This window comes from Nelusetta ayraudi, unplaced genomic scaffold (assembly GCF_046127955.1).
Source record: "Nelusetta ayraudi isolate G7.1 ecotype Tasmania unplaced genomic scaffold, CSIRO-AGI_Nayr_v1 ptg000027l, whole genome shotgun sequence".
NCBI lineage: Eukaryota > Metazoa > Chordata > Actinopteri > Tetraodontiformes > Monacanthidae > Nelusetta > Nelusetta ayraudi.
In genome coordinates, this window is record NW_027466077.1 from 5823398 (window position 1) to 5845224 (window position 21827).

The 21827-nt window shown below is 45.2% G+C and overlaps 1 protein-coding gene across 1 annotated transcript in view; it reads right to left on the bottom strand.

Moving 5' to 3' along the window:
• Nucleotides 1-15133: 15133 nt before the first annotated feature.
• The window catches only part of pdzrn4 (PDZ domain containing ring finger 4), a 28543-nt gene continuing 21849 nt past the window's right edge, over nt 15134-21827 (bottom strand). The window contains exons 5-9 of the mRNA XM_076030286.1: nt 21329-21391; nt 19090-19191; nt 18754-18870; nt 17276-18313; nt 15134-17186 (exon numbers count right to left, since the gene is read on the bottom strand). Of these exons, the coding sequence (XP_075886401.1) occupies nt 16614-17186; nt 17276-18313; nt 18754-18870; nt 19090-19191; nt 21329-21391 (1893 nt within the window). The 3' untranslated portion in view covers nt 15134-16613. The remainder of the gene's footprint in view (nt 17187-17275; nt 18314-18753; nt 18871-19089; nt 19192-21328; nt 21392-21827) is intronic.

Consider the following 21827-nt stretch of genomic DNA (forward strand, 5'->3'; position numbering starts at 1 on the left):
GACATCCGCACTCGCGCCGACGATGGAATCTTCTCTGGATCACTCTGTGGGCGGAAAAAAAAACGGGCAGAGGTGGCGGCTGTTTGGTTGTATTTACTCCGCAGCTTATTGCCTGTTTGCTCAACTCCACGCGGTAAATGCCAGGCAGAACGCTGACCAGCTCCCTCACCACTCTGCGGACTCCATCGTGGGTCTTTCAGCCAAACCCGGTCGTGTGTTTTATTTTTATATTTTTGTACTCTCTGGTCTCTGAGCAGGTTCTCGACCCTTTGAAACTTCCTTCCCCTTTTCTTAATGTCTTTCTCTTTTTCACCCCCCCCCCCCAATTGGCATCTTTCCTATTACTTCCAAGAGCAGCCACCCTTGAAATCTGACCCACTTTCTCCCAGCCGATTCAGTTTTGTTTTTATCATTCCTCCCAACACGCCCATCAGAGGTCGCCCAAAACTGCATTGCGAATACAAAAAGGAAAGAAAAAGAAAAACACAAGAACGTGCCTATGAAAAGACGCTCTTTTTTTGTGTTGTGCAGCTCAAGAATTGGCAGCAGAAATGGTTTCAAAGGAGGATTTCAAGAGCGGCGGGCTACTTAGAAATGCTAGCCTTGGGGATACGAGAACCTTCGCTTTGTACTAGACCGGCCGCGCGCTGAAGAGCCAAAACGAGGCTTCTTGCAGTCAGACAAATGCATCCAAGGACAATGGCGAGATGTTATCGCCTTGTCAAGCCAGTGAGGTCTTTGGGTCATACTTTGAAAAAAGAAGAAAACCCCATTAAACTCAAAGTATGGGAGATTTTAAACCCCGCGTGTCTCCTGAGCGCTTTAGATTTATAACAGATATCCATCTCAGAAAGAGCCCACTGAAAGTGTTTTGGGAAAGTAGAAGGAAAACTTGGAGGGAAACTGAGGGAACCATGACTAGTTAAGGCTAAATTAGCCTTGAGGACTTGTTTTTTAGCAACAACTGCCCATTTTTATGTCTTTCAAGTAGAAAATATTGTTCAATTCTGACAAAAACAGCCGCGACTGCCACATTCGTGCTAATTTCTGTAGCATTAGCTTAGTTGTCAGCTGTTTTCTGTATCCCGTCTTCTCAACTTCTTTGGGGGGTGATTAAGGGCAGCCGTTGCTTACCGGTTTCATCACAGTTGAAAGGAAGGCAATCAGAAGGCGAATCCTGTGAGGCTCCAAAACACACTTTTGATTAGGTGCCTCCAAGATTAGCCAGGTCTCAGAATTAGAAACCTCAGCATCCTGGATAAGAGAGAAAAAGAAAACTGATGAAAAAAAGACAATAAAAGCGTTCAAAAAAAAAAAAAAAAGGCCAGCTAATACTCTAAAGCTGTCAAGCCTGCTTGTAGTCGAGGATCGAGTTAATCATGATCAGCCTTTTTGAATACATAGAATTCGCTCTGAGAGCAGGATGGGCCCACAAAGCTGCACATTTAAATGCACATTCAGACTGTAAACGCGCACGCGTGCACACACACACACACACACACACACACACACACACACACACACACACACACACGCATGCACGCGCACACACACTCAGCACATCTGCCCGCCCCTGTCCACAGATCCCTCTATAAAGGCCCTGAGCCGCAGCAGACAGAGTGGAGCAGATAGTGGGCCTGACGTGTGAAAAAGAGAGCGACCACACTGCTTTTATATCCCCAACCTTTTGTGACCCGCCCCCTCTTCCCCCCCCCCCTTCCGCACCCTCATCAGGCGACAATGGATTTCCCATTACAGCACACTCCATCCCGAAATCACAGCGGGGGAATATTTACCCCCTGGGAGTGATCTGATTCGCAAAAAAAACGCCCCTCAGCCTGTGGTCACGGGAATATTTGTACATGGTTTGCACAATGACGCTCGATGGTACATGCGGACAGTCATGTGGTACGGTGTGTGTGTGTGTGTGTGTGTGTGTGTGTGTGGCAGCAAAAAACCCGCAGCTTATCTTTTCTCTTTTTACTCCATCCTTACACACACACACAAGCGCAATCTTTCCCCAGCATGCTTTTCAATTAGGTAATTACAGTGGCACTGAATGGAGCCTGCCTGGACACTGGAGCTCCATTGTACAAGCACCTGTCCCTTTACAGACAGCAATTACCTGGCAGACTAGGCGAGTGTGTGTCTGTGTGTGCGTGTTGATGTAAGCGCGTCCAAGTCCGCGGCCGCCTCAATGCCGCCGTATGTCCTTCTGAGCGCCGAGTCGCGCTTGTTTGCAGTTGTCGCCTCCCAATGAAGAGAGCGAACTCAATTATTTCCTGTGACAGAGACAGCGAATTTAAAAAGAAAAAAGTGGAGCACAAGCAACGCTAACGTTAATCCCTTTAATTTCTCATGTCGCAGCTTTTCACATCCCAGCTTTGGTGATTTCGCTGTGAGGAACGCGGAAATGTTCTGCACTGCTGTAGGAACACGGTGCAAACCTGGAGCAGCGAAAATGTTCATTTTCAGCTAATTAAAACGCAACTGTTGCTTACTCTCAGAGACAAACACTTTCTCTTTCCATTTTGCAACCCACATTTGCAATCCAGAGGTGCGGGTTGGTACTAGAAATTGTGACGATGGTGCATTACATCATTATTACTGCGAACATTGGGGCACACTCTTTATTTTTGTTGAAGGAATATACATCTAGTGTATATGTGTATATACCTAGCTTCAAATGTTTTTACAATCACAATATCTTCACATGGCGTGTTTTAATGCAAGATGTATTTTTGAGACAAAAGCTGGTTGTTTTATCTCATTTTGCAATAACTTTACACCTACATATACACGAAAAACTGCTTGTTGTTTATGCCAGGCAGCTGAGGACACCCTACTCCCTGGTGTGTGGTGTGAGCCCCTCATTGATCTGCTTGGACAAACACTGCAGGCTTTAAATCTCAGTTGAGGTGAGGCACTATAGAAAAATGAAGAATAAAAACGTGCGTGCGTCTCTGCGTTTGTCGTTATTTTCACACCGCCTAATGCTCAGATCACCCCGGCTGGTAAAAACACGTCAGTGATGCCTTATCGCACCTGTTCCCATGACGATAAGGATCACCGGGGCTAATTTTAGTTCCTCGCCTTCCCGCCACCACATTATGTCATGTGACGCACAGGTTAGAGCGTGAAACGCGTACACACCATACGCCTTCATTCAGAGATACGTCTCACTAAGTGGGCGATTCGAAATTCTTCGAAACGTCGGTTTCCCCACAGGTAGGAAGCGACGACGCTGTTGCGAAGAAAAAAAAAAAAACCTTCCTGTGGCAAATGATCATCTGCTTGCTCGATTATTTCAAGAAAACCGAAAACTGCATGCTGGGTAATGGCTCACCGCATCTTGGCGGCGCTCCGAGTCGTGGTAATCAAATCGCGCTTAAAGTTTATCAGCCGTCGTTTATCAGGCTTAGCGCTCGCGATGTTCCGGCGAGCAGGATGCAAGAGGAGCTTGCAACACTGATGGTCGGGATCAATCACTGATAGAATCTCATGGGACTTAACGAGGTTTTCCTAATGAAGGGAACGCAAGAGGGAAAAAAGTGTGTGTGTGTGTGTGTGTGTGTGTGTGTGTGTGTGTGTGTGTGTGTTGGGGGAGGGGGGCGGTAATGGTGGTGCTGGCGGCGGTGGTGGTGGGCTCATCTCCCTCATAAAAATAGATTTGCGCTGTGCGAGGACAAGGTTGCGGTACATAAAGACACTGTGCAAGGCAACAGGAGACTTTTTGTGCATCCAGATGGATCTGATCACACCAATGGCCGTGTTATTGTTTTGGAGGCATCAAGGTAGACGTACACAGCATAGTCCACGCGAGTTAATTTGGCAAACCAGCGACCATAGTGCATTTGCGAACATTGGCCCCAATCAAAAAAAAAGATCGCAAGTTAGGAGAAGTCGTATCAAAAGATGCTAGTTCCGTAAAATTTCTCAGGTGAATTTCTTAACGCGCGCTGAGGTTTCGAGGAAACCACATCTACAAACAGATTTGTCAGAATTCTGTCTTGAAGTATTTCACTTCCGTTCCTCGTCTTGTTCTTTTTCAGAAGACACCAAACCAAAAGTCAAATAACTGCAGAGACGTCTGTGCCTTGGACAGATTTCCGCCCATTGGTTTTCAAGAGGAGGCGGGAAGAAAGACGTCCATTTCTCCCGAGCCTCCAACTCGCAGCAATGGGATCGTCCTGCTGTGGGGAGCGTTTTAAGGGCGAGAAGGGGCCGCAAAGACCTCTGGGGCTTCGCTTTGATGCGGGAAATACGCCGATCCCCTTGGCGCTGACAGCTCCTGCGAGCAGCGGAGCGGCCGGTTTTCTCGGACGACGGCTCCAGAGGGAGAAGATAAAGGCCGGCGGCGCTCACTGGGAGAGAGACAAGGGTAACAAAGCAAGAGTGAAGAGATATTGACAGCATGTGGGTTTTTGAACGCGGAACGACTCAATTGAAGAGGACGTTTTGGGGTTTTCTTTTAGGGAGGCGGGGTGGGGGATTGGGGTGGGGTTGGTAGATTGTTTTCGAGGCAGTGCAGCAGTGCCAGGCTGGGAAACGATGTGACGACTTCCCTGCTGCTGCAATGGCGGCATGAAGAAGTGGCACATCCTGTCGCTGAGAGGTTAACGATTCTTGAGAGAGAAATTCACTTTACATCCGACGGAAGACTTCCTGTTCAGCGTGTGAAGAATGCATTTGCCAGCTGCGGAGATGTCATTTCTGCCACCCTGCTGACAGCAGCTGGGTTCTTTTTTTTTTTTCCCCATCACCGTTCACTTTGAAGCTGGAATCTGAGATGGAATTCATCAGGTCTTTTTTGTGCTTCGATCTGGGAACGAAACCGACGGGAAATTATGGCATACCAGCCTCCGGGGCGCTGTCCACACGAACACGGGTGTTTTTGAAACCAAACTTTCTGAACTATCTCCATCCACATGGAACCATAAAATCCGCCTCAAGCAATAGAATGCATATGCCAGAGGCAGTGGGTGGCGATGTCAATTCTAACAGGAAGACCATATAAACCAATCACAAGGCTGGAAAAATGAATGACTGGATAAACAACAATGGCAACACTGGAACAGCACAGATTCTTTTGTGTGGACAGTGGAGTGGAGTTGCTGCTTACTGTAACAAAATTCACCAAAATGGGGGTAGCGTCAGTCAAAGAACGGCAGCATAAAAGCTCTTTTTACGGAGCACACACAAAGCAGTGATACGTTACTAAATGGCATCAGTTTGGGCTAACCTCTCCATAACGGCAACTCCGTCAGCTGGTCACGTCTACTAGCCTCTAATGGATACACCCTTCTGCTGACCATCGCACACTGTGACAACGTCGACAGGAAATTATTGCATTATTGGTTCCTGGTCATAAATATTGGTTTCCCTGTCCGCCTATGACTGTTGTAACCGGACTTCTCGAAAAGGTTAATCCCAGACACCGGTGACAAAAAAACTCCGGTTCACAGAAACCAACTGTTTCCAAAATACCCGTGTTCGTGTAGACGGTTACCTGACATATATACCCTCCATCTTGGACATGCCAAACAAATTCTTTTGACTTTGATACACTTGCATTGTTCGCATAAAGCCAACCGGACCTACGGACTCCTATTTTAGAGGTTACTCACAAGCTGTCAAGATTCCGCTTGACTCCTCGCATTTCCCCCGTTCATCGGGGGAGCGGTAGCAACAGAGAGGAGCCAAGACCATCCGCGCCGGCTCCTCGTCGTTCATCTTCGACTCATCACAATAATGTCTTGTTTGCAAAGTGGTTAATTCCTTTTTGATTCACTGCCGTCGTAAAGAGGAACACTCTTGGCGGAGGCCCGCGGTATCTCAGCTGTCAGGGCCGACCGCGGGGCCACGCGTTTTATTGGTCAACGCTGATTAAAGCCCTAAATTCTGATCAGCGCCGCTTCCAGCCCTCGATAATGGTCAACAGTGATTAAGCCGTCTTGTGAGGCGAGGCTACTCCTGCTTCCTGGTAGCGATAAAAGCGTTGACATTTTTCCAATATTTACCCGCATTTACGCTGGCAAATGAGAGCGACAAGCCTGCGCCCGTTTGCATATTGACATGGATATTAGGCGGATCCGCAATGTTCCGTCGCTTAATGCGCCTCTGCAGGTGTTAACCAATGGCTGACTGCCGCAACTATGCAATTTGCTTCTTCGGATCAAAACAAGCGCATCGCTGTTTCTTCAAAATGATGGCAATCAATCCGTCATTGGCAATTTAAAATCCTTTCTATGCCACGAACACCGCATGTGAAATGAAATGCTGGACATTTCCGTTGGCGTCCTGGTCAGTCAGTCAAACGCTTTGACAAATTAAATGTTACTTATTTGCTTTAGAAAACGATTATTATGGAGACGGAGGTACCTTTCAAATGTGGATCTCTTGCACATCTGAGCAGAGACGTTGCCATTCTTTCAAGAGTAAATTGCTTTGTGCTACAAAGGAATGTGCATGGAATATCTTTTCTCAGAACTGAGACAGCATAACTTCATCAACTAATTAATGACAGGTTTATTTAGACTGAAGTTAGTGATAAAAAAAAAAAAACGGTGGAATGTAGTTAAACAAACAACAAACAATGTTAAATCTCCACCATTCCTTTTTTCTCCTATAAAAGATTGATTTATATCTTCCCTCGTTTGACGCTGCCCATGTTTACAGTTGGCATCTGTCATTTTTTTACCCCTGCACTTCCACGACTTCCTAAAACCGACGGACCAAATCAAACACGAAGCTTTTATCCGAGCCGACGTGTTTTTTTCCAGCTCTGATCCTCTGATCATGATCACCAGTTGAAGTCAGAAAAAGACGCGCATTTCAAGCGCCGCAGAGGAGTAATTACATGTTCTAATTGAACCAAGTCCCGGCTCTCGGGGGAGCGACGCTGCTCCGCAAAAAAAAACAAAGAAAGATTAATAATGAAATGATGAGACGCGGACAATCAGACAATGATGCGCCGGGAGGAGGAGGAAAGTAGGAGCCACGCTTTTAAAGATCTGGACAAGCTGAGACTTAATCACTTCATCTGATTGGTTTTTGGAGCCATGAATCTCAATTAGAAGGCGTCAGTACGAGTTCCGGCAGCTATTTAAGGTCCATTTCTGTGATCGGACAAAAGCCTGCTTGTCAAGCCAGTGTTGGGAGGCTGGGGCTGTGGTGTTGAGTTTGCGTGCACTTGTCAGCAAGTGTCATCGCAATGACAATTTAGCAGAATCAGACAGATTTAGTCAAATCTGAAAAGATATTTCTGGGCTCTCGTGGTCGTCTTATAATGAATGTTTTACTATCTTTTGTTCTTTGTCCGTTCGGCTTTGTCCCACAATCCTGTTGTCTTTGTGCAGCGTAATTACGGCTAAAGGGAAGACAATGGGGTCCAGTCACCGATAGGCCTCGCCAGCTGGTCTCCCATCATTCTCTGCCACAGGTTCTCAAAATGCCCACCTTTTGTTGCTGCCTCCTTCCGAGGCCTCCCGATTATTACTCAACCACACCGTCGTCCTGGTTACCTGCAGATAAGCCTTGCGGGCTAATTCGGTTAGCATGTTATCTCATCAGAAGGAAGGTAAAATGAAAGGCGCCCGGGACAGAAAAAAAAAATTACCTAATTAACTACTTTGATGTATTGTCCCTTTCCATGCGCGCGATTAGCGGCTAAGATTAGCCGGCGTGTTCCGCCGCTGAAATCCGTTATTCGAAATATTCTTTTGATGGATTTCCTCTTCCCCGCCCTTCTAGTAATTCCTGATAAAGTTTTCAAGAAATTATTCACTCTCTGATCCCTTATTTTTCTTTCTTTCTTTCTTCCTTTCTTTCTTTCTTTCTTTCTTTTTTTGCTCGAACGGCACAGAAATGCATGATCCCGGCTTCCGCGGCGTCTCTTTAGCATCACCTGGGGTGATTTTTGAGGAATGCTAATATACGATTCAGTTTGATGCCAATATGAAATATTCACTCTTCCTCCCCCACCCCTCCCTCTCTCTCTCCTCGCATCGTTTTTTTTTTCTCTTCCCTGCAAATGCCCATTTTGCGGTGTCGTGTGTCTGACATCGGCAGCGACTCTGCGTCTCCTTTGTGCGCGACATCGGGGGAATCACTCAGACGAGCATTCCACTTGACAGTTGCTCGCCTGCCACCCGATGCCTCTCACCTGAGGCACACGGCATCGGCGTCCTCCAGAACCATCTGCCGGCTAATTGATTTGTCCTTGGTTAGAAGCGCATTGAGAATTCTTTGGGGAGAAAAATGCATTTTGACAGATTCTCTGCACGCGATTGTGTTCGAAACAGATGAAAAAGGTGGGGGGACGTGACGGGTAGACGCTCTCGGCGCCTGGAGGTGAATTAGCTGTGATGTGTTTGGGTTGTTTAAAGAGAGCAGTGGGGAGGGGTTTGATAGAGTGGCATCTCAGCAATTTTACACGACCAGACTGGTTTGTTTTACTTTTGCTTCTAAATCCATTAAACTCTAACTGTCACTCTTTTCCTCTACTTTTGCCCTCTGGTAGAATCTCGGCTATGCTAGCACTTTTTAGCCTCAGACAGAGTTGAAAAAGCCTGACAAGGTCTGGCAGACAAATGTTGACTTGACAGACATGTTACCGACTTTCATCTGTCCTTATTTTCCACTGATGTTTTAGTCAAACAGCTTCCCATGCAGATAATAAAAGCAGACGCTGCAGTAGTGACGTTTTAGCAGATCTTGGTGGCGTTTCTTTCCGCGTCCACAGAAGAAAACATTGTTACGAACCTCTGCAAAAGTTGGCTTAAGGACAAGAGCCTTTGCTTTGTGGCAAGCCACTATTCGTTGGCAGACTCTGAGCTAAAATTGCCATTCACATCCAATCAGCACCATCAAGCACTTGCTCCTTCCTTTTCCCCTTTCCAGTTTTGTGTCACTCTTTACAAACACTTTCCATGTGCTCCTTCCCAGATGGATACGCAAGATAAAGCCAAAGGATTTTTTGAACTATTCCACCCGGTGTCGGGATTCAGAAAAATAAAGCCTGATTCAGCTTCAGTCGCTCACTTCTTTCTCTTGCAGTTTGCAAGTGCTCCCATAAACACACTGTGTTTTATCACTGGTTTTAAGCTCACGACAGCCCACCCCTGCTGTGAATGTGTGCTTCGGCATGCGGGCAATAATTAATTCAGGAAGCGTAGAATTATTCAGACAGAAAAAGGCTGCGAGCCACAAGTTGGCTTCTGAGTTCAGCTCTCACAAGGGATCCCTTCTTTTTCCTTTTTGCATAATTTCACATGGGTCTCCACCAACATCAACTCTCCAAGAAACTCCCTTAAAGAAGTGTGCGCATTATGTTGTGGTACGCTCCCTGTGACCCAATAACTTTGTGTGCAGGAGATTACTGAAGGTGAGGTCAACGTAACATTTTTTTTTCTTCTTTTTTTGGATGCAGAGTACTCAAGTGCTGTTGACCTGAATTAAATGCGCAAGGCTGCTTTACAGGAATGAAAAATAAAGATCTCAGAATGGGTACAATACAGGACCTTGCAAAACATTTTCGTACAAACTCTGCTGTAGAATGGTGCAATGCTTTTGTAGCAATGTGAGCGTTTTAATTTTGCTTTCACAATAAGGGATCGAGCACAGATAAACCTTCGACCAATAATTGGCCTGGCTCTCAGGAATCCATTCCCTGTTGAGCATTCATGTTGAGCAAGGAGGGCGCCTAATGTATTGGTGTCACGAAAGGTTAAATGTATACACATGCATTAAAATGTAATTACCATTTTCTTCCCAGGCTGAAAAAAGAACATCCTGAGAATATGTATTAAAAAAAAAAAAATCTATATAACAATTTCTCAAAGTAATAAAGCAGCAAAGGAGACCAAAAAAACAAACAAACAAAAAAAAACACACAACTTGCAATATGTCCGGACATTTTTGTGTGGAAGGCTTTGGAAAGCACCGCCACTGGCACTGGCTGGAGCCCTGAAAACACCTCCGCAGTCAAAGACGCAGACTTCTTAAAAATTCAGGTCTAATTATTTGATCGTACCTGCAATTGCTTTCTCGTTGTTGCACGATTCTTGGGGGGTGGGCATCGATTCTTGGGAGGCTCCAATTTGCATTTAGATTGTGCGTTGCTTCGCGATATGGACACCCCAGAGCAAGGGGTTGTCTCTGGTTTGTTTGGATGTACACACGGTGAAGGTGCTCCGGTGTTAATAGCCGCGTCTGCTCCCCCTTCCTCACACATTTCCTCAGGTCCTCTCTCCCACCAGTGAAGCGCCGAGGCATTAACTTCACTGTAGCTCATTGCTTATTAGCTAGCTAGGACAGCAACCTGCCCCCCCCCCCCCAACACACACACACACACACACACACACTGCCCCCGGGGAGAACAGGGAGGTAAATATAAATATACAGGGGGTTTGAGGAGGTTCCATCTTGTGAATGGATGGATTACATGATTAGGAAGGACCCTGCAGGGTTGCTTCCATACCGGGCAAGGAAACAAACTCACTGGTGTGGGGAGCGGTAATGGGTGGGGGTGTGTGGGGGGTAGGTGCAGCAACTGAAAACACCTAAAGCAGACAAGGACACACAAACACACACGCCTGAAAGTGAAAGTCATAGTAGAAATGTAGCTGCGGGCATTGATCCTCGTTAAATGAGAAAAGTCAGCTTCAGTGTTGCTTGCTATGCTCGAGGCTAAGTTAGCATCGCTGCTGCAAAGTATCTCCATTTGTGGTTCGGGTCAGCATGATTTTTTTAAGGCTATATTTTCTTCAAACAGTTTCTTTAAAAAAAAAAAAACATTTTGAGGAAATACTGTAACTTTAACAGTATCTATGTTGAAGTGATTAAATGGTAAATAAATGATTGAATTGTTCAGCACTTTGGTTGCTCATTCCTGTCTCGCAAATGTTTTGTCTTGTCTTCGCTCAAGCTAAATTCTACATCTCAGCCATTAAACACAAGACCGCCCTTCCCAACCCTGTTCCTTTTGGCATTTATCTTAAAACATAGCAGTAATAGATAGGATTACAGCATGAGCGGATAATAGTGCCCCCCTACGTCAATCTGCAGTTAAGTGCTCTGTTTGCTGATGACTCCTGAGATGCAGTTAAGGGGCGTCAGTCGATCTGGGGTGTGAAACAAATCGCCGTGCTTTTTTCTTTTTGACCGTGGGAGGCGAACGTAACCATGTAGAATCCAATCCAAGAGTGTGTCTTTATCGACCGCTCTTTTCAGTTGGCTTGGTATTTACAGAGCTGCGCCGTGTGAAAATGCTCATTACTGCGATCGACCCTCTAGCTGGCGCTTCTTTGACTGGCTGTCAGCTAAGCTCCTGTTGTGGCATGCCGTTGTTCTTGCTGACACTGAGGTTGTATCTTTTGACAAAGTCAAAATGCCAGTCTGGCCCTTCTGGTAATTTGCCGGACTCGGGCGGGACTTTGATCTGATCGTCCAGGCGTTGGACCCACTGGCCTCGGTGACTCACGGCCTCACAGACCAGCTTCTCATAAATCTCAGATCAATTACTCCAATGAGACGGAGTGAGGGCTGATTTTTGTCTCATTTCCTGTACTAATTTTTCACAGCATCACAGAGACCATGGGAGAGAGAAAAAAAAAACACCACCATGTATGCACCACACACACACACACATGCATTTGTCTCCCGTATGGAAGCCCACATGCCACAGAAATCAATTTTCTTTCATCAGGGCTAATGACACTTGGTTAGGTCTCCCATTATAAAGTAGGTCATTTGTGGGGAGTGCTCATCTGTTTATGGAAGATGAAGTAACTTGGTGGGGACACATCAAGTATTCAGTGGCCTGCAACGTCGATAGACTCCGTCGGAAGTAGAAGGCTGTAGCCCTCCACTGACTTGAATTCATCGTTCTGGTGACGCGAGCTCAGTCTGAGCCGTCGAGTCAAGTGTAAATGGTTTTGTCCTCAACAATGACCAGCCTGCTGGTTTCTTCAGTAGGTGCTTTTTTCCACGTCCTTCAAATCTACAGACCATCGAGTTATTTTACCATTTGCTTTTTTGGCTCCATTTTCAGAAAGTCAATATGAGACATTCAGTTTTGTAACTAAATGGGCGGCTCCACTTCCACTGTGCTCACCAATACCCCCTGCATTACTCTCTGACATGAGGAGGAAAAAGACATCTTGCTTCAAGAGGAACGAAGGAAAGTGTGTTTTCACAGTCATCAAAATGTCGGGAGGTGGGGGGGATCGGGGAACTAAACTCTAAATAACCCGAAGGAAACCCAAGTTAGGCTCATAACAGCGCAGTCGAGCGTCTCTTTTCTCCATTCATCCTTTTGATTGCACATTTTCCAGGATATTAGATTGCTCAAAGATGAAGCAGGAGGTTATTGTGTCTTTAACGCCGCTCAATCGAGCTTCGAATCCCCCGAGCAGTGCAGAGCAGAGATGCTATTCCCAGCACAACACCCCAGACTGCTGAGCCTGTCAGGAGGCCTGCAGTAAACCGGTAATAACTGAGCAAGATAAGGAGCAGCCAGCCAGATCAATAGTTAAGCACATCCGCCAGACTGAAACAGAATATGTTTGCCTCTCCAGATGCGGGAGGTGTCAGATTGGCTGGAGCCTCAACTGCTGTTGTCAACGCCTGGGAAAGAAAATGTCGTTCACGATTCCGATCTGGAAAGGGGGAAAAAAAAAAATTGCTATATGTGTAAAGGAATCAGCTGGGGGAAATTCCCAAAACAGACCTCCAGTCAAGAAAGGATGAAGCTAATTCAGAGGTATTGGCAAGAAAATAAATAGAAATCAAAGATTCTTGATTGATGCTGCAAAGACGGTAAAAAAATATCCAGTCTGCTGCTAATTTGAAGTCTGCAGCAGCCGTTAGCACCAAATTGAGGCCATAAATAGATGGTTAATGAATGCATAATTATCAGTCATTACTCCACCCTAATCAGCTCTTTATTTCTATTACACGGCGCGACTCGATTGTGCTGCATAAAATGATATGACAGTTGTTTGCGTGACAGGCAACACCGGTTGAATATTAATGAGTGAATCTTCGTTTAGGTGGTGCAACACATCACTAATAATGCAGATACAAAAAGGCTACCCCTTTTTTAATTTGTTTGTTTGTCAGCATTGACTATGGAAGATCCAAAGATCTTCGTAATGCATTCAATTTCCTGTGAAGACAATCAATGCCAAAATACAACAAATATCAACAGTGTCCTGACAACCTTGTGTAGAAGTTGATGGCGGCCAAACAGTCCATGATTATGGGGTCTGAAGCTCTTTTTAAAACAACAGAATTAATCCAAGATGCAAGACCATACACGTAGAATTCACTAAATTCAACACCCACAATCGCTCAAGCAGATTCTAGCTTGAGGTCGACTATATGTGCACTGCAGACACGCTGCTTCTTCATGTTTCTTTCCCAAATATCTACTTTTTGATCTGCTTGTTTTCCCGCCCTGACCCCAAAAAACTGGCAAACTCAGTACAATCACACCAGCAGACACACAGTCATCACTCCAGCGCACACACGCAAGTGTCACCCACTCCCCGTCACACTGTCGAAACCTCGAGTCTCGGAAAAGAACACCTGACTTTGTTCCAGTCCCGCTCATTCACGGCTGCTTCAAAGGCGCTGCTAGATTAAAGAGAGCCTGCACGCTGCACTCTCCCCCCCTTTTTTTTTTTCTTCCGCGCCGCCTTGCCAACTCCGGGCCGCTCAGCTGTTGGAATTTGAATGAGACTGGCGTAGATGAGAAGAATTGTTGAAGAGGTGCGGGGGATATATTGATTTGACATACCCGTGTTTACGTGTGCACGGAGCAGCAGCCCGCTGTGAGGAAGGGCTTTGGATTCAGCGGAATAGACAGCTGTGAAGTTTTGCAGAAAACACAAAACCAAACCAAACGGCAGTGACGATAAGAACAAAATGCTTATGTTTTTTTTCTTCTGGCTGGCACCACAACATATGCACAAAAGAGATTAACATCTGGATTTGAACGTTTATTTATTTTTTTGTCTTCCGGGCACACAAAAGAATAGCCAGGCAGAGTTTCCTTCCCAATTTCCAAGCACTGATGCAAGGGTAAACCAACTGAGAGGACGCATTTCTCGAATTTCTCGTTCTCTTACATCCAGTCTGGTTGTCTAAAAGCTTGCGTGCGACTGAAGGCGTTGATACCTCTGTCATGTGGCCACGCCGCCCCGGTGACGTGTGGAAATCCCAGCCAATTTCAACGCCGGATACTGCACGTTACAAACGGATCAGCATTCAATTATCTTGGCAATGCACGTCGGGATTAATCATTCATAATGCCAGGTTGATGGGAGGGAATTATCCCACTCTTCCTGTGCTGCTCCTGTCACACAGAGAGAACCAGTTTGGATATTGCAATAGGGAGACGGCCGTGTCGCTGCAAGGCATAGCTGGTAGCGGCGCTCACCTGATTTAATATTATGGATAAAGAGGGGTGGGGGTTGTTGCAGGCCAGTTTGACGTCTCTCATTAATTCTTCAGTTCACTGGGCTGTGGACAGACACGGCAGATTGACAGGGGATGCGGAGACTCTACCGGCGTCTCCTTAACACTTTGAAACCGAGGTGCAGTTTGGCTTTGACGCTTCCGATCGCTAAATGGACAAACCCCCACCCCCCCAACTACCACACACATACACACACATACACACACAACAATCCACCCCCATGAATATTGCAAACTGTAGTGACAGGTTAAATTACTCGGTGCCGCCATACATCAAAATGCTCCGTGCGGTCCCCAGAATATGACGTCTGGGTTGTTTGGTTGAAGCAGGTGTGCCAGTTTTCCCAGCACTTGCAGCAATTGTATCAGTTGATGTTTAGATGCAGCTGTCACCCGTTTGGTTTTGGTTTATGCTCCAGTTCTAATAGAATCTTGCAGAATAACATTATTCAAGCATTTATTCAGAAGCATTTAGTGCTCCTCTGAAGTCACTGATGACTTTACACTCATTGGAATACCTTGTTTCTTGGTAACTATGGTACAGTTATCGCTCAATTTTATTTATTATATGTACGTTAAGTAAAAGCAAAAAAAAGACATACGAGAGAATCTGATAAAAGCAACAACCGAGTACGATATATATTTTTTTTAATTATCATTGGTTTATTACAAATATTACCGTCAACAAATACATACAGAACTCAAGGCCTCTTTGATGAACTTTACAGTGAGAAGCAGCTGGTTCGAGTTGAAAGGCTGATGACACATGACACACTTTCCCAGCGGTGCCTTGTCGTGGCCATCCAAGGGTGCCAAAGGCCATAGAAATGAATTTAAATAAATAGAAATGATAATAAACCATATAAATATTAATCTATTTACCATTTTAAACATAAGTCACACACTTGATGTTCATAGTAAGGGTTAATGGGTGAAGCAATGGCTTCATAATTCTTTATGCTCGAATAAAGAATTCAATTTGTGTTTATCTTTTAATTAAGAAACCGGTTTGCTGAGTTGAGGTAAAACTTATTATTCTTAAGAGTTTTACACGAGTGTTGATTTCTCTCAGTACAATCAAATACTGTCAATTGTAAGTTTGAATGTTCAGTAAAACACAAAACAAAACAAGAAAGAATTACGATCAAAAGTTTACAGAACGTTGACAATCAGCGTAGAAAAAATTCTCGTACAAAAAGTTACAGAGTTTACAAATTGTGAAAAATATGGTATCATCCCCATTATAAAAACAAATGCCACCTTGAACGAGGCAAGCTAAGTCACTTGATAGAACAATGGAACAGAGGAAGCAGTTGATATAGACACACTGTCCAGATATGCATTGTGTTGGTTCTTCACTTTGCGTGAATTTGAGTGAACCGAGATGCTACACAGGGAACTGCTGTAAGAAGTATTTGCATTACCAAAATGCCAGTGTAAAAACAGAGAAAATGTGTTTTTTTTTATGACATGGTTGTTCAAACATTCTTCAAAGAAACCCAAAGCAGGTGTTCTAATTCAACACAACATCATTTTACAGTTTAATTACTTATTACATTGAGAACGGCACCCCTGCCATTGACACAGGGCCTGTTCTGGCCTGGTATCGGATTACTGCATTTTCAAGAACACGCCAGTCTGGTTGGTCTGTAACTCAGCTGTTCTTTTTGCCTCCTCCAACAATGTCTTTTTTGGTCTTGCAACCATTTTGATCTAATGGAGACATTCAGCTAGCTAGTTCTCGTAAGCAAGCAAGAGGTGTGAGCTGACTTTGCTACAAAGTGAGCTATGTCCTTGTGAGGGGACGCTGGTCCCAAGTCCACTAAAACTCTCCTACACCAGATCAACCTGGAGGGTCAGTAGCAGGGCTGCCATTTTCTCATTCTCATTCATCACAAATCAATGAATGAATCATGAAAATGATTTTTCAAATAATTTTTCGTTGAAAATCTACATAGTACCGCTGTAAGTCTTCGTAATCGTTGCCTTCATGATGCTACAAATGCCCTGACTGGTGAAATTTTGCTTCATAAGCTGACTTTTTTATCATACTAAGCCGAATATTTTGAAATGCAGGCTACCCGGTCGTAAAGTATTCAGTCTCTAAACTTAAGCAATGCTCTTTGTGCCTGCTAGACAGTTGTAACAGACAGGAAGGCATTGTGTACTTTGGATCCCTCTGGAACTCGAGCCCCATGGGTCATCAGTTCCTGGATGGTCATCCAGTTGTCAAAGATTTTTTTGTTTCTCTTCTTCATCATCTTTTTGTGACTAAGCTCCAAGATGTTAATCTCCTTTCTGACCTCGGCACCGCTGGCCGAACCTTCTCTTAGACACTCAAGGCGGCTCTTCTGCATGAACTCCCTCCTTTTCCTTTGCTCCCTGGCCCGTGCCAAGTGCTGCTTCCGTTCCTCTTTGCTCCAGTATCGGCCCATTTTCATCTCGCTCATGGCGTCATCGTCTGTTGTCATTCCACCACTCCGTTCCTCTCGGATTCTCAACGCCCGCTCTCTCAGGATCCGGTCACGAGCTGGCCTCCGTGCCACATAGCGAGTGCCATCAGCGCGGACTTTGACCTTCCACTCCAGGCGCGGCTCCCCGGGGCGTCCGCTTCGTTGTGTGGAATCCCGGCAGACACTAAGCAAACTGAGCTGGCTCTGGGAATACTCCAGGGATGAGTGTTGTTGCAGCAGCTGCATGTAACTCTGAACACAGATGGAAAAAAAAAAAAAAAAAAATGTTGACAAAGAATTGGCCTCAGACATACCACTGCTCCCTTTCTAACTGTACCTACCTGTAGTTGCATGGATCCTTGGCCTTGGTACGGTGTCGTCTGATATGGTGAACAATACGGAATCCCCCTTCTGGAATCCCTGCTCCTCCCTTTCTTCTCACACCTCTCATCATCTGCAGGTAAGGCAGGGTCTGACTCGGAGCGGGAAGCGTTGCTCTGGTCAGGGCTACTGGAGATAACAGGACCTGGGTCTACTGGTCTGCTACGACTTGGCGTACCATGGGATTTGGCGACTGGAATTGGACTGGAGGAAGTGGAGGAAGCCAGTCTGAGGTTCTTCTGGTTAGTAATGGTGATTTGTCTCTGCAGAGAGTGATCCGGGGATCTCTCCATACCTAGTGGTGTCGACCGTGCACTCTCTGCCGTATTGTAGGCACTGGAGCTGTCTTTCTCTCTGACTTTGTCACTGTCCGATCTCTCTGGGTATTCGTGTATGTCCGCCAACCTGCCGTGTCGCTTGTGGCTATCTTTGGGGCTTCGTACTGGTGTGGTCGAGGGTTGCGACTGCTCTTGCTGGTGGGTCTTCCGGAGCTGATGGGCCTGCATGATGCTCTGGCACTCGAGCTCGATGCTACGCAGTTCTTCATTAAGCATTCTCAACTCTTCCTCCACTCCAGTTCCCTCCACTGTATTATCCCCATCATCTCCATCCAATACACCGTTCTCTGTAACACTGCACTCGATGCTGTGCCGAATAGAGTACACACCGCACTCTCCTCCATTTCGGATTTGACACTTGAGCTCTAGAAGCTGCTGGAACCTATTTTCTAAACCAACTATCCCACCACCACTGTTACGAATACTGACGATCCCTTCATGGCCTTGGCCCTTGGAAAGCTTCCTCTCCTCTCGTCTTGCGTGCGGGTGTTCTGCTCTCCATCGCTCCCGAAGGCAATGGGCAGGGCTTCGCCGATGGAGTTTCATCAGCAACGGTTGGTTTTCTGGACTGTCTGTGCTCTGTCCAAACCCACTGTCTTTGTCTTGATTGTTGGAGGAACAGGTAGCAGTGTCTGTGGTCATCTCTTCCTCAACATAATACTAATGCAAAACATAGGATAAGAAATTGTTAGTCCTGACAACGAGAGTGGCACGTGAGGTTAATTGGCAACTCTAAATCCTGCTGATGTGCGAAAGGGAGATGGCTTGTTTTTAGTTTATGTGGCTTTGATGCACTTGTGCAGGGTGGACCCCACCTTCATCCTCAATCCTCCAAATACAACTGTAGCGTCGAAATAAGGAATGTCGAAAAGGCAGTTAGTTGTGCCAGTGTTCCAGCCAGGTACTGCCTTTCAAAAGCCTGAGGATTATTTAATCTTATGAAGAAAAAAAAACGCTTGCGCCCTTCTTGTTCCAGAACGTACTTTCTTTCCAGGCTTCAAAAGGTGCAAGTACCTTTCCATGACAACAGGTCTGGCTCTAAATTGGAGCTTTTTTTGTCCTCGCTTTGATGCGTCTCTCTCTCTGGCTTTCACACTCACCTCATCTCCCCTGTCAAAGTGTCGCTCTGCCCTCTTCCTTCTCTCCTCAAGGATCTCCATCTTGAGCTCCTCCATGAGTGCTTGTTGCTCCTCATCAAGCCAAACCTCCTCCTCCAGCTGAAAACACAGCACCTTGTCAGAAATGGTCTCGTCTTTTGTGTGTGTGTGTGTGTGTGTGTGTGTGTGTGTGTGTGTGTGTGTGTGCGTGCAGAAACTCCAGACAATCAGACAGGCAGTTCGAGGGAGTAAAAGGCACTTAGTCTGCAGCTGTTGTTGCTTGACATGACATGCTGTTGAGATAGGGCAGGGCGCCCATGGAGGCGTTTATGTGCTTACCTGGATTTCAGGTCTCGTCACCAGCAGCACAATGCTTCTTGCGTCTTCACTTGACAGCAAGGCAACAGCCTTTTCTTTGTCCTGCACCTCACTGCCATTAATCTGTAAGCCAAAGGCGCAGATTATTGACGACCATGTTTAAAAGAACCACCCTGGAGACTGTTAAAATGGTGTACCAGCTTGGAATGCCGTAGGTGAATTTCAACCTTTTCTAACGGGACATTAAGAAGAATCATTGTTATTATATTAAGAATAGGTGCTACAGCAGGTTTCCCCCGACACACACCTTTAATGATCACACCCAGGTGATTTTTTTTTTTTTCCCCCTCACTATCCACTCTCCCCTGCCCATTAGACTCTTTCTTCACACTTTCCTTCCCTTCGCCCTGCCAACGGCAGCTTCAAGCAATCTCAGGGAAGTGCCCTGGTAGACAACGTGCTTGCTTTGTTAGGGCGGATACGGTGGCGAGTGCCCAGTCCAACCACACATCCAGACACACAATTAACTGTTGTCTGACAGGTGGCGTTCATCTTTTCTCCAGAAGAGTAATGGGGCTGTCAGGGAAAGATAATAGGGCCAGGAGTACAACAGGCCCTGCACCCCGGCATCATTCACTCTGCCGCAACACAGAAACAGTGGAAAGATGGAGGTACTGAGTCTTACAGTGTACGGTGGCCATAAACAAGAAGTAACGTTGGTGAGCTGTGTAAAAAAATGTTTACTAAGAGGACTAAGAGGACCGGAACTCCTCAGATTTAAAAAAAAAAGATTCTTATATTTTTTTTTCACTTCAACTCCACAAAAGGTAAATAAGCAAAGTTGTGAAACAATGTCAAATAAGTTGCAGCCACTGGTTTTGAGTTCACGTCTTGATAATCACACACACACGCTTGGAGAAATTTTAATGAGATTCAAAAAAACAAAAATTAGACAGCAGCTTGGCATGCTCACTTTGATGAGGATCACTTGGTTTCCATGTGTGTTGGGCATTACACTTTATCAACCAAGTGTTTCAATAGTAAAACAATAAGTAAAGAAAAAAACACTGAAATTTGTTCTTTTTTTCCTTTGAAAGCAACACTGACTTTGAATTTAATACTTGTCAATATATAAATACATTTTTAGTGAGTTTCAGTCTGTAGATGTCAAGACACCACTGCACTGCTACAAGAAACCATCAGTAGCTGCAATTGCGGGCGCAAAATGTTCTGGTTTGAGATTCCAGATTCTACATGCACCTTTATTTAAAATTAAAAAAAAAAAAACTAAAAATTTTGAAATGCACGTCTCTTTTTCCAGGAACAGCACATAAAGAAATTGTACGTCAAAAAGTCAATTGGAACTCTGACCTGCAGAGGGCAGTAAGATGCCACAGTGGTCCAGTGCAAAAAATAAAATAAAATACAATAAAAAATACACATCTGCAAAGTGTGAGGCAACTGCACTGGCATTACTTTCACCCGTGTTCTTTCTCTCGCTCTCTCTCTCTCACACAGACGCACACACACACACACACACACACACAATTGCCAAGAGAAGTTTCAATAAGGAGGAAAAAAAGACAGGCGCTCTCCTAGTTATCTTAATGACGAGCTGCTTACTTTGATGAGGATCACCTGGTTTTCAGGCGTGTGAGCCGTTTCACTTTTTCAGCCATGTGTTTCAATGGTAAAACAAATAAGTAAAGAAAAAAGAAGAGAAAATATTCCCACTGGAAACATTTTCTAAAGAAAAGATAGTACAGCACCTTTATCCCAAAAATAAATAAATAAATAAAACAGAATCAGAAGTTTCTGTAAACTTGATATTCCACTGCAACGTCCTAATGGGGGCAAGATCAGGCCTTTTCTCTGACTCTCGTGGGGTTTCCATGCATAATGAGAGAGTAGCACAAAGACAGGGTTACTCCAGATGATGTAGAGCCTGCTCCAACTCAATTTCTCTGTTAAAACGAGGTGATTAAATATACATGTGTCGTCTCTGATGGAAGCTGCTTTGCAAAAAAAAAAAAGAGAAAAAGTCTGCCTTCCAGAAGAGCTTGGAGGAAAGCTACAATGGAAGATTTGTTTTAATTAAAACCATAAATAAAATGAAAATAAATGTTTTTTTTCTTTTTTTACATATACATCCTCTAGCCTGTGACGGATGAAGAATTACAGGTTGAATGACAGCCATTCTGCAGAAGCCGTGTCAGCTCCTTTATTAAACCTGCTCGGCTTCTGAGAGGAAAATAGTCACCTGTAGAATTCGATCGCCTTCCTTGATGCGTCCGTCTCGGGCTGCTATACTGTTTGGCTCCACCTGCACGCACACATTGCAAAAAAAGGGAATGAAAATCGATGGTGACAGCCAGTCATTGTGTGTCTCTGCAACTCCGACGATGAACCACTGGCGCATCACTGCACCGCTCGAGAGAAGATGCTTATTTTCTTGCAGACAACCTTCTATTTTACATAAACGCCGGCTTTTTCCACAAGGACTTGGTGTTTAACTTGGGCATTGAAGTGATACTGACTGAGCTCGGAATAAAATACTTCAGATACGTCTATATTTTTTTTAGCACAGACCTGATATGGCGTCAACTGAACCAACCCACCCCCCCCTCTACATTTAAATGCATCCCCAAGGAGCTGCATGGAAACAACAAACCCCAAACTGTGATGTCACGTGTTCTATTGTTGTGGCACCAGAGATCAAAAGGGATATAGCGACACATGGGAGAAAGCAAATCTCGGTA